The sequence below is a fragment of the Talpa europaea genome (genome assembly GCF_964194135.1).
Source record: "Talpa europaea genome assembly, chromosome: 1".
NCBI lineage: Eukaryota > Metazoa > Chordata > Mammalia > Eulipotyphla > Talpidae > Talpa > Talpa europaea.
The window spans coordinates 151,083,468-151,098,366 of NC_140073.1; the positions used below are offsets into that span (position 1 = coordinate 151,083,468).

The window sequence follows — 14,899 nt, forward strand, 5'->3', positions numbered from 1 at the left end:
CCTGTGCCAGGAGCCTGACAGCTTTAATTTCATCTGTCTTTACCAGAATCCATTATGCTCCACAGGGAGGGGGTGTCTGGGCAATGACAGAGGCAGGGTTTGCTTCAGGGTCAGAAGACCCCCGCTAGAACCCGCCAAGTTCTACGACTGGCAAGACTGAAGGGATCTTTGTGAATTTAGGTGAACCTGGTCCCCCCGGGCCTCCAGGAAGTCATGTAAAAGGCATAAAAGGAGAAAAGGGGTTTATGGGCCAGCCTGGCCCCAGAGGTCCTCCTGGAACCGCGGGAGAAACTGGGCCGTTAGGCCATCCGGTAAGTGGAAAATGACTTTGACTTCTTGTGTTCCTCTGAATCCATTGCTGGGACCGTATGTACTCAGGCAAGAAAAGATTCCCATTTGTGATGTTTCTCTGCCGTGCAGTAAGGGAAGACAGAGTCGGGAAGGTGCAGGGAATCAAAGAATCTCAAGAGTTGCACTGATTTGGCTTCTAGGAGGCCTCTCGTTCTAGGACCTTCTAGTAATCTGTACTGGACCACTCTCTACAGCACCCTGACCCTTTCTTGTTTAGACTGAACAGTTCCAGGGATGGAATCCTCAAAACCTAGAAATTTGGGATCACCCTAGATAGCAATGGTATTTTTCTCTATTTATAAGCTTTTGAAGTTATCTGCGTTGTCCTGTAAATGTCTATTTGTTTCCTCCCCATGACATACCTTCCAGTCGCTGCCATTGTCTTCTGAGTGTTTTCTCCCCAGATAAATATGTGAATCTTTCAAATTCAGTTTAACATTTCATCAGCCCTGCCTTTAACCTGAATAGACCCTGATTTATCAACATCTCCCTTCGAAATGCAACCTGTGGGGCAAACTCCTTCCAAGACTAAGAACTCAAGGCTCCAAGGAGTAGTTAGAGGAGGGAAATGTCTCCCTGTGCTGAAATCCCCCTTGGGCTGTTGGGCAGCCACATCATCACACAGTCAGCTTGTGGTCAAAAAAAAAGCCCTTGTGCCTTTTCCTCATAAGCTGCTACAAAGTTTTCTCCATTATTTCTTGCCTCGCCTGCTGTGGTTGTTGCTGCTGATGGTGGTGCCTTGATGCGAACTGTTCCATTTATCTTTCTTAAATATCATCTTGTGAATTGGGCCCACACACTGGGCCTAGTAAGAGCTCTCCCTTCATAATCTCTCATTCAACACTTGGCCACCTTCCCTTGCTTCCTCTTAACAGCACATTTGAAAAGTCTGATTCTTTTGCTCACATCAAGCTCCAGGAGACTGATGAGGAAGTTGATCACGTCATAGATGGTCTGTGTTTTCTTTTTTATATACATACAAGAACTGGGGTGCAGGCCAGCAGTGTGGGGGGTGAGAAGACTCACCAGAGACAGAGTGGGGAGCAGAACAGATGGATCTAGTGAGATACTCTGCTGAGGGGAGCAGCAGGGAGACAGGAGAGGTCTGCTGTACCATGTGGGTCAGCTCCCTGGCTGGGGACCTAACTCATGCAGCAGTGGCTGGCAATAGCTTGATAGTACTAAGACTTTAACCCCTGCACTCCCCGGGATGCCCTGTTCTGTGTTTTCATCAATGAATGGTAAGGAGATACTTTAGCATCACTAGCTGTCATCTTCAATTCCCTTGATATTTGGTTTCCAGCACCTACCTTTTTGTTTTTTGAAAAATGAGATGGGCACCCATTTCCAGTCTTATGTAGCTCTCCTGTTCTCCATTATTCCTTGAGTGTTGCCACTACTGATCCCATGAACACATGGAAAGTCCTCCCAAAAACACGGGATGTGAAGAGTCAGGTTTGGAAATAGGTTTCCCTTCAACCCTCCAGCGCTTCCAAAGTCAGAGCAGTCTTTTACATTTGCACCTAAAGGAGAATTCTTGAGCGATGTCTCAACTGGCTCAGTGTCCTTAACAGTTCTCTTCTCTACCTAACAGCTACTTCCTCACATGAGGGGTGGCCTGAAGTCAGGCCTTTGCCTCTGGAGAACAGGTCAAACCTCAGGAATCCAAGATTCCTTGATCAAACGGTTCTGTTTCCCTTCTTTTTTAGATGCATACCACCTGATCCAAGCCTTAGGACTCTCTCTTCTTAGGCTTTCTTACTCTGAAACTCAAGTCCAGTTTTGCTTTTCTTTGCATTTTTCATGACCTTCAGTTCATTGTTTTCCACTGATGACAATCTATCTCAGCTCATATGGTCAGTGGAGTAGCTTTAGCCCACATGCTGATACAGAGCTCTTTACTGAAGCCCTGCACCCCATCCCCCACCCTCTTCCTTCTATGGCCTTGCTGCAGGTCTCATGGCTACAACAGCAATTAGTGCGAATCTCCAAGTAGGAGTATCTTCTACCCTTCAGATCATTGCAACCTTGTTACAGGTGCATGTAACACCCCACCTCCTCCCCACCACTCTAGATACCTGCTTTATGCTCCTATCCCAGGGAACGTTTCACTTCTTCTGAATAATTTCTAACTCTGCAGGTTTAGTTAAACTGAGGGTAGGAGCTACAATTCAACAGCAGCTCCCTTGTCTTTGAAGAATTAGAAATTAGAATGGCCATTCTGTGAGACTGTGCCTGCTCTTCCTGAAAAATCTCCAAATATTAGGCGTTGCCATTTAGGAAACAGAATTTCCAATTGTATCCAAACTCATGTGTACATTCAAATGAGAAGGTATGTTTAGTCTTGGGTTTAAGGGAGCTTTTTCTTTTTTTTTTAATTTGAAAATGATAGTCCTAAGGAAAGGCCTACATGGCAGAGGAATTACCAGGATTGGAAGGTAAAATGATGTCTTTCAACTTCAGCTCATATTATATTATATCCTATTCCCTTTTTTGTAATTGCAGTATTGGTCTTTTAAAATTTTGTCATTCTATTCCCTTTTTAAAATTATAGGGAGCACCAGGTAGTCCAGGTATGCCAGGAATCAGGGGTGATCCTGGATTCCACGGATTTCCAGGCATGAGAGGTACTGCTTTTTGCACTGCTCTTTGGATACAAATGCAATGACTGTGATTCATATTTCAGAGAATGTAAGTGCTAACTGGACTCCCAGAGTCACCAAAGGCAATTTGGGTTTGCCCAGGTGGAACTCAGTATGGGCAAAGAAGGAAGACTCCACAGTACCCAACCCCATGCGTCTTAAGGGTAGAAACTATAGAAAAACTAAAACCAGAAGCAGTTTCAACTAGTTACCTTTGCAAATATTGGTTTGCATTGAGTTTGAGGACGGTGGATGGCATCAATAGCAACAGGATTGTTTTGAATTGTTTGCTTTACTTTGTGCATGTGTTATAATTTTAAAAAGCAGAAAAAAATTGCCTGTTTGTAGAGAAAGGTAAATAAATTTTGATGTGCAGATTTAAGCAGTTGCTTTTTTTTAGGGAACATGTATTACATTTCTAATCAGATAAATAACTATGATTTGGGGAGTTTTAAGTTTAAAATATCCACACACATTTAAACTTAAGGTCTCAGCAAAGAATTCTCACTCTAGATCAAATGGTTATGTAAGGAAAGTGTCACCTCGCAGTTCACCCCCTAATCCAACAAAAATAACAAATGGATATTCTTGCCATATTTGTCTGTTATTTCCTTCAGAACCTGCAAGAACCTTCCCTATCATCTTCCCCCAATAAAGCCATTTAAGTGTGTGTTAAGCAACTACAGAGTACTAAAAACAAAGTTTAGCCAAAACCAACAATAAAAAATTTTTCTCAAATCTTCCATAAGGGTGCTATGACCTTGAAGGAATTTTTGATTGTCTTAGCTGGTTAAATGGTATCATTAATGTGCAGCAGGGAACCCACTATCACAGACTACAGAGATTCAAAATAAAAGTGTAGCCAGAGTGAATAAAACCACAATTTCGTGCAGGAAAACTTTTCCAGGTCCAAGTAAGGACAAAGTAAACTCAACAAGGTCCTTTTCAATGCTTCTAATCACTTACTCTCCAAGGAGCAAATTAGCAAAGAATAAGTGGTTCAGAGGAGTTCCACTAGGCTTTGGTAGGTGAATACTGCCAGGTAGCCTGGGGAACATGTGTACCACCTCAGAAAAGGAATAGCTACCATTTGGAAAACAACATATAAAAAGAACCCACTAAAGAAAGAGACATTCTGTTGAAACACTGAAGGGTGTTTCGAGAGGAGATTCACAAAACCAGTTTTCTTGAAATATGTTCCATAAGTACATTTAATTACCCACTTACTTTCATAATGAAACCAACAGCTGACAATACTGATGTACTTCCACTTCCTTATTTGGAAATTTTTAATCACCAAAGGGGAAAATATTTAAGCTTCTTCTGGTATATCCAAGTAAATATTAACACCCACCTCAACTTCTGATATCAAGTAGATACTTTATAGTTTAATTACCAGTTAACTTTTTAATGTAATTGTTTTGTTCTATTTTTCTATTAATCATATTTTAATATGAAAGTCTTTCTAAATAATCAAATGTGAAATCTGTGTTATTTCAAGATTCTTTATAAGAGACTAGTTCTCCAAATTAGTGGTTCTTGGTAACTTTTTTTTTTTTTGGTGCCAAGGGCTACAAATATGTAGAAGTGATATCTTACCACCCTGTTAGTTTATAGAGGGCAGATAGTCTATTAGGCTATTAGTAAAACAAGAGTAATCAGCTGAGTAAATAGATAACTAAGATCATCAGGCAATGTAATTCCCCAGGATGTGCTAAAATGGGTTGGATGTCAATTTATTTATTACCTTAAATATTGAATTGGTTTCTGAGTTTAAAAATTGAACTCTTAGAAATGCTTCCCCTTCAGATATTAAATTCTTTAATATCTAATTATAAAATATATTTATTTATAGTCATTAAACATGACTGATTACGTCCAAGTGAAATGACAAGCCTCTAGTGGATATAATGAAGTTGTAGCCCCCAATCATAACTTACATTGTCTGTCCTTAAAATTGCTCATCAACCTGAAAAACAGGGGAACTCAGTATTCTAAGTAGAGTTACATTATCTTTTTTTTCTGAAGGAGAGAAGGGTAATCCAGGATTTCTGGGACCAGTGGGACCTCCAGGGAAAATTGGGCCAAAAGGGCCACCAGGTAAATATAATTTCCTAAGTATTGTCCTCCTAGAAGAAAGGTAATTTATCAATGAGATCTCCCTCCTCTTATGTTCATGTCAACAGGTGCACGTGGAGACTTTGGCACAGTTACGATCATCTCCCTTCCAGGAAGCCAGGGGCCACCTGGTCCAGCTGGACCCCCAGGGATGCGAGGAGAACCTGGGCCACCAGGACCACCAGGAAAGCCAGGTGTGGGACTAGCAGCAGTGACTGGATTGATAGGAAGTGGTTGAACCAAAATACCAGTGACATGTTTTAGAAGCCAACAATACAACTTCACAGATAATGTTGAAAACATAGTGCCTTTACAATCAGTTTTAGGATTAAGTTTGTTTTGCTCTTGAAACTCTTGAAATTAGAGACCTTGGGACTCCATTGAATCTATGAAAAATTAAGGTGCATAGTATAAACTTGAGCAAATGTACTTTAGGGTACTTATATTTATTTTTATTAATGTCTGTCTTCTCTGACAATTGTCAGTCTCAGACCCTGACATTTTTAAACGATGGGCTGAATAAACCCGAGTGCTCTGTGTTAAGACTTTTCTAACTCTACATAGTACTTAGAAAAGTAACAGTGCAAATGTATAATTAATTTTATGAAATCTTTTCCAAACATTGGTGATTAACCATGTTTTATTCAGTATGGAAATTGAAATGACCCTTTTATATAGGTTTAGTATATTGCATAGACTTTCAAATGGAATTGTTATGTTCTGAGTTTGCCTGAGTCACCTGGGACATATTGCTTATTGCTTGGCTCAATACAAAGGCATAGCAAATTCTGAAGCAAAATAAATCAAAATGGCAGCACAATTTTAGGCTGCTGTGGGTCAGATACTCCCAGTTTGTTCTTGAGGGTCTGTTTTATGCCCTGGGCAAGCTCATGTAACAGATGGATAAACAATTGCCCCCATGTGCCTGGGCTGAGGGTCTGCTCAGTTCACAGGACTTTCACTGCTCAAACTGGGGATTTCCAGGTAAATGAGGATGGTTAGTCACCCGACTTTTTAGGCTAAGTGAACCTCTTAATACAATGTTGGTTTTTTTCTCTAGGACCCTGTGGGCCAAGAGGTCAACCAGGCAAGGATGGAAAACCAGGAACTCCTGGCCCAATTGGAGAAAAGGGCCACAAAGGCTGTAAAGGAGAACAAGGTAGGCACAAGCTAGTTTCTTTCATGGAAAGGGCTGTTTCAACAAGCAGACTACTATAGTAGTCTACAGCCTTCTGTTCCCATTGTTCAGATCAGAGTAGAAGCAAAATGTTCATTTGGAAGAAGATTTTAAAAAAATCAAGATTTTTTTTGATTGCTGAGTAATATTCCATTGTGTATATATGCCACATCTTCTTGATCCAGTCATCTATTTTTGAGCATTTGGGTTGTTTCCATAGCTTACCTATTGTTAATAGGCTGCAATAAACATTGGGTTGCAAAGTCATGCCATTTTCAACAACATGGATGAAGCTGGAAGGAATCATGCTAAAATAAGCCAGAAAGAAAAAGAAAAATATCAGGTAGCTATAAATCAGAGACATACTTTGGGGGTGAGGGGAAGAAGGGAGTAGGAGCAAAACAGGGGTGGGAAGAGCACAAGGGACCATGGTGATAGTTCACGGGTGAATGGGTGGTGGGAGTTTTATAGAGACTATAACCAAGATGAAAATGCAAACATTGTACAAAAATTAAAAATGATGTAAAAAATATAGAAAATAATTTAAATAAATTTATAGAAAGTAATCAAGAATTACTTGAATGCACCATTCTTTCTAGCTCTTCACTGAGTAGTTGTCCTCCAAAGTTTTAGCCTGTGGACAAATAGAACTACTGAAACATGAATTCCACTTTCAGAAAAGTCAATAATGTTCTTAATAATTTATAGGAGTACTTAGCTAATAATATTTCCTTAGAGGAGTGGCAGAAAGATATATTGTTAGAAAAACATTAACTTGATATGAATAGAAGAGAAACTTAATATTCTTATTGAGGAAAGCTGTCTTTTAACTATGTCATTCTTGAATACTACTCAGCAATTCACATGTATTCTGAAAAAGGACCTCTGAAATATATTAGTCTGAACATAAACCATGTCAATTTGATACACATCGATCAAAATCACCTTCTAGAAAAGCTCTAGATATCCAAATCTTATTTTCATAGAATTGTTGACTTTGTTAAAGTATGAGCAAATTGTAAATGTGATTTTCCAATTTATTGACAGTTGCCTAGATCTATAATAAAACTGTTAAGATTAGAGGTTGAAATATTTAAAAATTCAAATGTAATATAAATGATATTAGTAAAATATTAATGACATAATCACTCATTACTTCATATTGCATGCATGCATTTTAAAGCACTGTTAATCTTTTGACTTTCCTTACCATGGGCTTTTCAATGTGGTAAAAAATAAAACTGATCAATAATCCTATTAATTTAAAGACTTTACTGACCACGTCTTTGTTTTGGAATAGGATCACAGGAAGGGTGAGTGCTACAATGCAAATTGTGTTAAGACTTAGCAAGTAGACAGTCCAAGTGGTAGAAAGGCGCAAGGTTAGGTGAAGGTATAAAAATGAAAGAATGGCAAGGGATCTAAGATTTAAATAGCCTTGGTATAAATGGAGCGCCTTGGTCCATTTCTTGGAAGGGCATATTTGCACAGACACTAACCTCCGGTTCCTGTCCAGCTCAGTGATTCACTTCACACTGTGCAGAGACCTGGAGGCAGCTTTTTCATGGAGTAAGATACAGCCACTGTGAATGAGTTGGCATTAGAAAAAGTGAATAATATGCATCTTCCCTATCTGATATATTAAAAATATTGCAAGTTTGTACTTTCTAAGAAGACGAGTCTGAAAATACTGCATTTGTCCTGTGTTTAATACCAAAAAAATGAGCCAAGTCCCTGGAGAAGATAGGAATAGGTATAATACTGGGGCTTTAACAATCCCAGTAAAAAGTACTGACTTCTGATTTGGGACTAACCTGGGGCACAACTTGATTCTGAGGCATGTTGTTTACAAACAACAACTACATGCCCTTGTAACGAGGCCCAGCACCCAACAATTTCTGAATTTCCTCTGGATCCTAAAAGACCACCCCAGGTTGGCATGGTGGGTAGAGTACAGTGGCAACAGAAATGTATCAAGGCTGAGGAGGTGTCTGTGCCGATATTAACAGTAACAGCTACTGGAGGACGAATAGGAAGGGCAAGGCATGGGAGCAGGAGAAGGAGAGCTCACTGGTCCTTGGTCAGAAGGTGCCAGATGTGGATTAGCCTGCTCCAAGTGCAGAGGGAAGCAAAGTATAAAATTACTTACTTGGTTCCAACTCATATAAATAAGACATTCACCCTTAATACAGTAAAAAAAATAAAAAATAAAAAAAGTCTTTTCTGATCTCATTTGTCTAACTAACCAAAAATTTTCTTGAAGTTTGCATCTTTAGAAAGTACTTTCAGGGCCTCCCTAGTGGCATAAGGCATTAAGACTCAGTTATATGCAGCATGAGTTCAATCCCTGGCCAGGGAGCTGACCCACATGGCACAGCAGACCTCTCCTGTCTCTCCACTGCTCCCCTCAGCAGTGTATTTCAGTAGATCTGCCTGTTCTGCTCCCCACTCTGTCTCTGGTGAATCTTCTCACCCACCCTCCATACCTTTGGCCTACACCCCAGCTCTTGTATGCATAAATAAATCTTTTTAAAAAAAAAAAGAAAGTACTTTCAATGTTCCAGTGGTAGTTTATTGAATTTATCAAAAGCAGAAGTGATTTTTTAATTTATCTCCTTGAATAGACTTCCAAATTGTAGATATGTGACTTCTGGTTTTCCTACATTTTAGGGAGTATATTCATTTATCCATAAAGGGTGGACATAAGACACTCCAGATGCAGACCACAGAGATGCACAGCACAGGGCCATAAAATGAAGAACTTTTTTTTTTGGTTTGTTTATTTGTTTTTTTAAAGATGTATTTATTCATACATACAAGAACCCGGGTACAGGTCAGACGTGCGGGAAAGTGAGAGGATTCACCAGAGACAGAGTGGGGAACAGAACAGGCAGACTGACCGAAAAACACTGCTGAGGGGAGCATTAGGCGAGACAGGAGAGGTCTGCCATGCCATGTGGGTTTCTTGCCCGCCAGCCAGGATCAAACCCACACTGCAGAGGCTGTAGACAGCCTCACATCGCTGCGCTTAACTGCCTGCACCACCAGGGGAGGCCCAAAGACCACAAAGAACTGATCATCACAACACACACACACACACACACACACACACACGCACACACACACACACATCCCAGAAGTGTCATGTCATAAACTAGTCAACATTTCATGATATCATTTGGCTGTGTTCTAAGCTACTATTCTTAGGGTATCTTTCTATATTGGGGCTTGAGCAGATATAAGCTTTTAGATTACTACTTTGGGAAAACAAGTTGGAGGTTTTGTGTGTTGCCCCATTTTTGTGTGACGTGTCTTTCCAAGGGCCCCCTGGAAAAGATGGCCCACCAGGTGTGAAGGGGAAACCCGGAGTGGCCGGCCCACCTGCCCCCACGGCAGGGGCGAGGGGTTTCCTCTTCACCAGGCACAGTCAGACCACAGCGACCCCCTCATGCCCAGAAGGGACAGAGCCGCTCTACAGTGGGTTTTCTCTGCTTTTTGTGCAAGGAAATGAACAAGCACATGGACAAGACCTGGGTAAGGTCCCAATTTCCAGTCACTTTGCTTCACATATGCAGATTATAAATGTGTAGAGCATGGGGGGCTTGCCTCTGAAATTAGGTGTAAATAGACTCCCAGTATCTTAAAGCAGTTTTCAAGGAGAAAAAGAAAAACATTGGCTTCATGTTTAATTTTCACTGTGAAACATAAGGCTGTGGGGGAAGTCTAGCTCGTGGGCACCAGCCTAGCCTGTCCTGTTTAATAATGCAGAACAATTTGCACATAAACCACCCATCTGTTTTTTAATCATAAAAGTAACATCTTTCGGGGCCTCCCTGGTGGTGCAAGGGGTTAAGCACAGCACTGTGAAGCTATCCGCAGCCACTGCAGCATGAGTTCAATCCCAGCTGGCCAGGGAGCTGACCCAAATGGCACAGCAGACCTCTCCTGTCTCGCCCGCTGCTCCCCTCAGCAGTATATTTCAGTCAATCTGCCTGTTCTGCTCCCCACTCTATCTCTGGTGAATCCTCTCACCCCTCCACACATACCTCTGGCCTGTACCCCAGCTCTTGTATGCGTAAATAAATAAATTTTTTTTTTTTAAAAAAAGTAACATCTTTCTAACAATTCGGCTATTACATACGCATGAAGAACTGGGAATACTTTGAAGTAGAGACATTTTTCCAACAGACCTCTTCTCTTCTCAAGTTCTACATTGATGAGAAAGGACCACAAGCTATATTAAGGGTGGGAGAAGGAGGATTTGTTTCCCTGTTGAATCTCCGATGTCTATTGTTGCTGAAACTTTTCAGTAACACCTTTTGCAATAACTCTCTTGTAGTATGATTCTCTAGTTTTTGTCAGTTTATGTTTAAACTAGGCTCTGTGTTGTGACAACACTGAAGATAATTTTCCCTGACTGACTGAGTGATACGGGATCTGATGTTTTATTAGGAACTCTAGGCAGCTGCTTGCAGCGATTTACCACGATGCCATTCTTATTCTGTAACGTCAATGATGTATGTAATTTTGCATCTCGAAATGATTATTCATACTGGCTGTCAACACCAGCTTTGATGCCAATGGATATGGCTCCAATTAGTGGCAGGGCCCTGGAGCCTTATATTAGCAGGTAAACATCTAATTTCTTAGTTTTATGATGGGGCCAGGTGACTCACTTCCTTTGTAATGAAATGTACCTGTTTCAGATGCACTGTCTGTGAAGGGTCTGCCATGGCCATAGCCATTCACAGCCAGACCACTGACATTCCTTCGTGTCCCCAGGGCTGGATTTCTCTCTGGAAAGGATTTTCTTTTGTCATGGTAAGGAGAAAAAGAACAGCAAATTCATCATCAAGATGATCTCTAGGATCTCATATTGGGTTGGGCGAAATGTGGCCCCAGGAATGAAGCTGACTGACCAGCAAGTGCAATGTGCTACAGATATTTGCTTGAAAATTGGCAGAAATGTTTCTTTTTACTCTAAGTTGTGTTTTTGGTGAATAATAGAGCGTTTTTAAAGACATGCTTCCCAGGAGGAAATTACCCACAAATTCTATATAAGACACCTAAGTGACTAATACCAACCAATTTGTTGGTCATAAAATGCCTATTTTTTTAATGTGGCAGATTTTTAATATTAACAACTCTCTAATCTTTATGAAAATCTTGCCAAGTAGTTTCTATCCTCTATAGTTATACAAATAAGAATGAAGTCATGTCAACAAGGTCTCACAACTATTACAGGGTTGTTAGGACCTGTCTGGTGATTGGTAGGATCACTTATGATACATTAGGAATACGTTTTTCCCCCTTCCTTACCCACAGCTATCCATCTATCATATCATGAATTCATCATATACTTACTGAACACCTACTATGTGCCCTTAGCTCTAGGCACTAAGGATACCTATAGAGAACCAAAATTCCTGCTTCATGAATATCTTAATGAGGAGGGTAGACAATGGCAAGAAGACAAAATGACAATAATAATGAATTCAGATGGTGACCAGAATTACAAAGGAGATAAAGGCAGAGGAGAGACTCTAAAAAGGATGAGGTCAAGGACAGTCTTTCAGAGAGTCAGACCTAGATTCCAGGTAGAAGGATTCTAGGCAGAAGGAACAGCTTTTACTTTCTTTTTGATGGCTTTTCCTCAACTGGGAAGGTGCATGGAATGTTAGTAAATCTGAGTAAAGAAGCATAGGAAGTTGAATTCATGCCTTCCTTTTTTTTTTTTTAATTGTTTTCTACTAAAAATAAAAAGTAGAGCATTGCCATTTGGACCTTGTGGACAGGAATGCTATTTGTATGTTTTTCTTGTGCTAGTTCACAAGTGCAGGTTCTGAAGGTGCTGGGCAAGCACTGGCCTCCCCTGGCTCCTGCCTGGAAGAATTCCGAGCCAGCCCATTTATAGAATGCCATGGCAGAGGAACGTGCAACTACTATTCAAACTCCTACAGTTTCTGGCTAGCTTCATTAAACCCCCAAAGAATGTTCAGGTAACTATTAAAAGTCAAGTTTAATCTGATGGCACAGCGGGGGGACTATTTAAAGGTTGTCTATCTTAGATTTTCTTCACCTGTGTGTTGATTAACTCACAAAAATATCCCAAGCCACTAAAATCTTATTTAGCTTCACACTCCAGTTTACAAATGTTCTAGAGTTAATTCATAGCCATGGTTTTGTACTACCAGAGCAATAAAGACAAAAAATGTGATTTTTATCATCATGAAATATAAAGTATTGAACGAAACCATGAAGTTATCTGTTAATCTTAATTAACTGTATTGGAAGTGAATAATGCAACCTGCTTTAAAGGGCACGGGTAGTTTTTAAAAAAGTGATCAATAAGTTTTTATCAAGACCCATGTTTCTTTAGGGCTGTTAAAATGTGACTAAACGAATGTAATGTTGACATACATGTTTTTTCAGAAACATACCTCCTGTAATTAGATGAGCTACAATAATCATGAGGGAAATTCAAACCCAGCAAGAGTTCCCTTTCTATATGCAAAATGATATATATATATTTTTTTTGTTTTTGTTTTTATTTCAGAAAACCTGTTCCATCAACTGTGAAAGCTGGGGAGTTAGAAAAGATAATAAGTCGCTGTCGGGTGTGCATGAAGAGAAAACATTGAAGAAATTAAAGAAAATACAAGTGTTGTTTTTCATCCCAAATAACCAAGTGATGATGGAGAGCAAGCATTTATTTGGGTATTTTTCTTTAACCAAACAATATTGCTCTATAGCGGCTTGGCACAAAGTTTCTGTCTGTTTCTAAACCAACAAAGCTTTTTTTTTTTTTAAGTTAGTTCATGAGCCTGGCTTCTAAGCCTGTGCTGTTTCAAAGTTCCCTAAGTAGGACAGCAAAGTAGCACCAACTGGGTGTTTTATTTGTACACCATCTCAATGGTGATTGTACAGAGTTTGATGCTCTGGGTTAACAGCTAGTCACTGGTGCACTAGAGTCCCAGGACTTGCGCCTATTCTTCCATCTTTGACAATCAGGGAGGCTGCACCCATCTGAGATTGTCTCCCACCCCCGTCCTAAAACTTCAGACCCCGCATAGGAAGGGTCTGGGATAAGTGGGGTGACATGACTAGAGGGATTTGCAGACCATGAAGTAACCTAAGGCCTGAGGGAAACAGCTATGAACTGAGGACTATGGATTTTCTAGGATTCTTTCACACATCCCCAAGACTGAGGCCAAAAGGGAGTTCCCTGAACGGAATCATAATAGCTGTGGGAATACTGTATATTTTGGTTTTGCATTTTTAAAAGCCACTGTTGTTTGTCTATTGAATTCATTTCACTGAAGCAATGTAGCCCTCTTGTGTTCAAAGGAGACACAAGGTTCATCCTCTCTGAATTCATTGTGACAGAATACCTTCAAACCTGTGCTCTGAAATGTGTCCAATTTTAATTTCTTTTACCAGCACATCCACAGCAACAGCAAGGGCCCTGCTCAGGGTGCTGCTTATGTGTGCTCTTTACCCCCACCCCCAAATGCTGGTACGACCCTTTTCTTAATGAGTCACTCACTCGTCAGTGAAAGAACTCAAGGCATTTATTGGCTGATCAGACTCAGAATCCTATTTTTCCTGTGCTCTAAATATTCCATTTAACCTGGTTATTTACCAATTTATTCTCCTTTGTAAAACCATGTTTTTATGTTACATAGTCTTACAAACCATGTTGAAAGAATGCATTGTGTAAAAAAAAAAGTCTTAGCATTCAAATTGTATATCTTGGCACCTCTATGTCTTAAGACTTGCTTTTCAGGGCGTTGATACATTCCTAAGTCACTTAATTCAACTTAACAAGCGTCATATGCAGCACCAAGCCATGCCCCAGGCCTGTGCTCACATATAAAGCTAATATCCCAGGGAAGGTAACTTCCTGTTTCTGTTAAGACTCCCTCATATAGGAGTTGTGTTCTCCCCCATTTGTTACTGTATCACTGTTCTATTTTCATTATCACAGTTCAGTAGGCCTGGCTATGGCCAGGAGGAGCCCAGGACCTCTTAGCTTCTCTTAGGCATCTGAGAAGCCAAGGTCTGGACGAGGTTAAAAAAAGAAAGATGCAAAATACCAAAGACCACTTCTTGGTGCTGTTACTGCTTGGTGAATGTCCGAGACCAAGCGTGCTGAGACAAAGCTCTGAAGGTGCTTCTTCATCCATCTAGGTGGAGTTGGTGGTGCTGATATTTAAATTCAGGTTCTTCATCCAATCTCAGTTGCTTTGTAAGTGAGGATGTGACAAGCTATGACAACAGTCCTGCTTCCCTGCTCACCTGACTGCTGTCAAGCCATTTTTACTTTGAAACTGAGAAATGCATTTTACTTAGGTTACTTAGACTCATCTAAGATTATGGCTTTCTTGCTTTAAAAATGTCCTGTAAAGGCCGACTATAAAGGCCGACAGGACTAGCTGATCACACACCCTCCGTAGGCCAGTATTTCTGAAAGTGGGCTACCTGGACCAGCAGCACCAGGGAACTTGTTGTGAATAGAAATTACAGGGTCAATCTCAGACCTGCAGAACAGAAACTCTGGAGCTCAGACCCAGAACTCTGTTTTAACAAGCCCTGAAGGTGATTCTGCTGC

At 40.5% G+C, this 14,899-nt stretch overlaps 1 protein-coding gene across 1 annotated transcript in view; it reads left to right on the top strand.

Moving 5' to 3' along the window:
* COL4A3 (collagen type IV alpha 3 chain) overlaps positions 1-13,146 on the top strand; it is a gene marked incomplete at its 5' end in the record, with an annotated part of 121,095 nt that extends 107,949 nt beyond the window's left edge. The window contains 10 exons of the mRNA XM_084246007.1: positions 181-311; positions 2,906-2,978; positions 5,022-5,093; positions 5,180-5,305; positions 6,172-6,270; positions 9,610-9,822; positions 10,741-10,918; positions 10,995-11,109; positions 12,115-12,287; positions 12,845-13,146. Of these exons, the coding sequence (XP_084102133.1) occupies positions 181-311; positions 2,906-2,978; positions 5,022-5,093; positions 5,180-5,305; positions 6,172-6,270; positions 9,610-9,822; positions 10,741-10,918; positions 10,995-11,109; positions 12,115-12,287; positions 12,845-12,929 (1,265 nt within the window). The 3' untranslated portion in view covers positions 12,930-13,146. The remainder of the gene's footprint in view (positions 1-180; positions 312-2,905; positions 2,979-5,021; positions 5,094-5,179; positions 5,306-6,171; positions 6,271-9,609; positions 9,823-10,740; positions 10,919-10,994; positions 11,110-12,114; positions 12,288-12,844) is intronic.
* Positions 13,147-14,899: the final 1,753 nt, after the last annotated feature.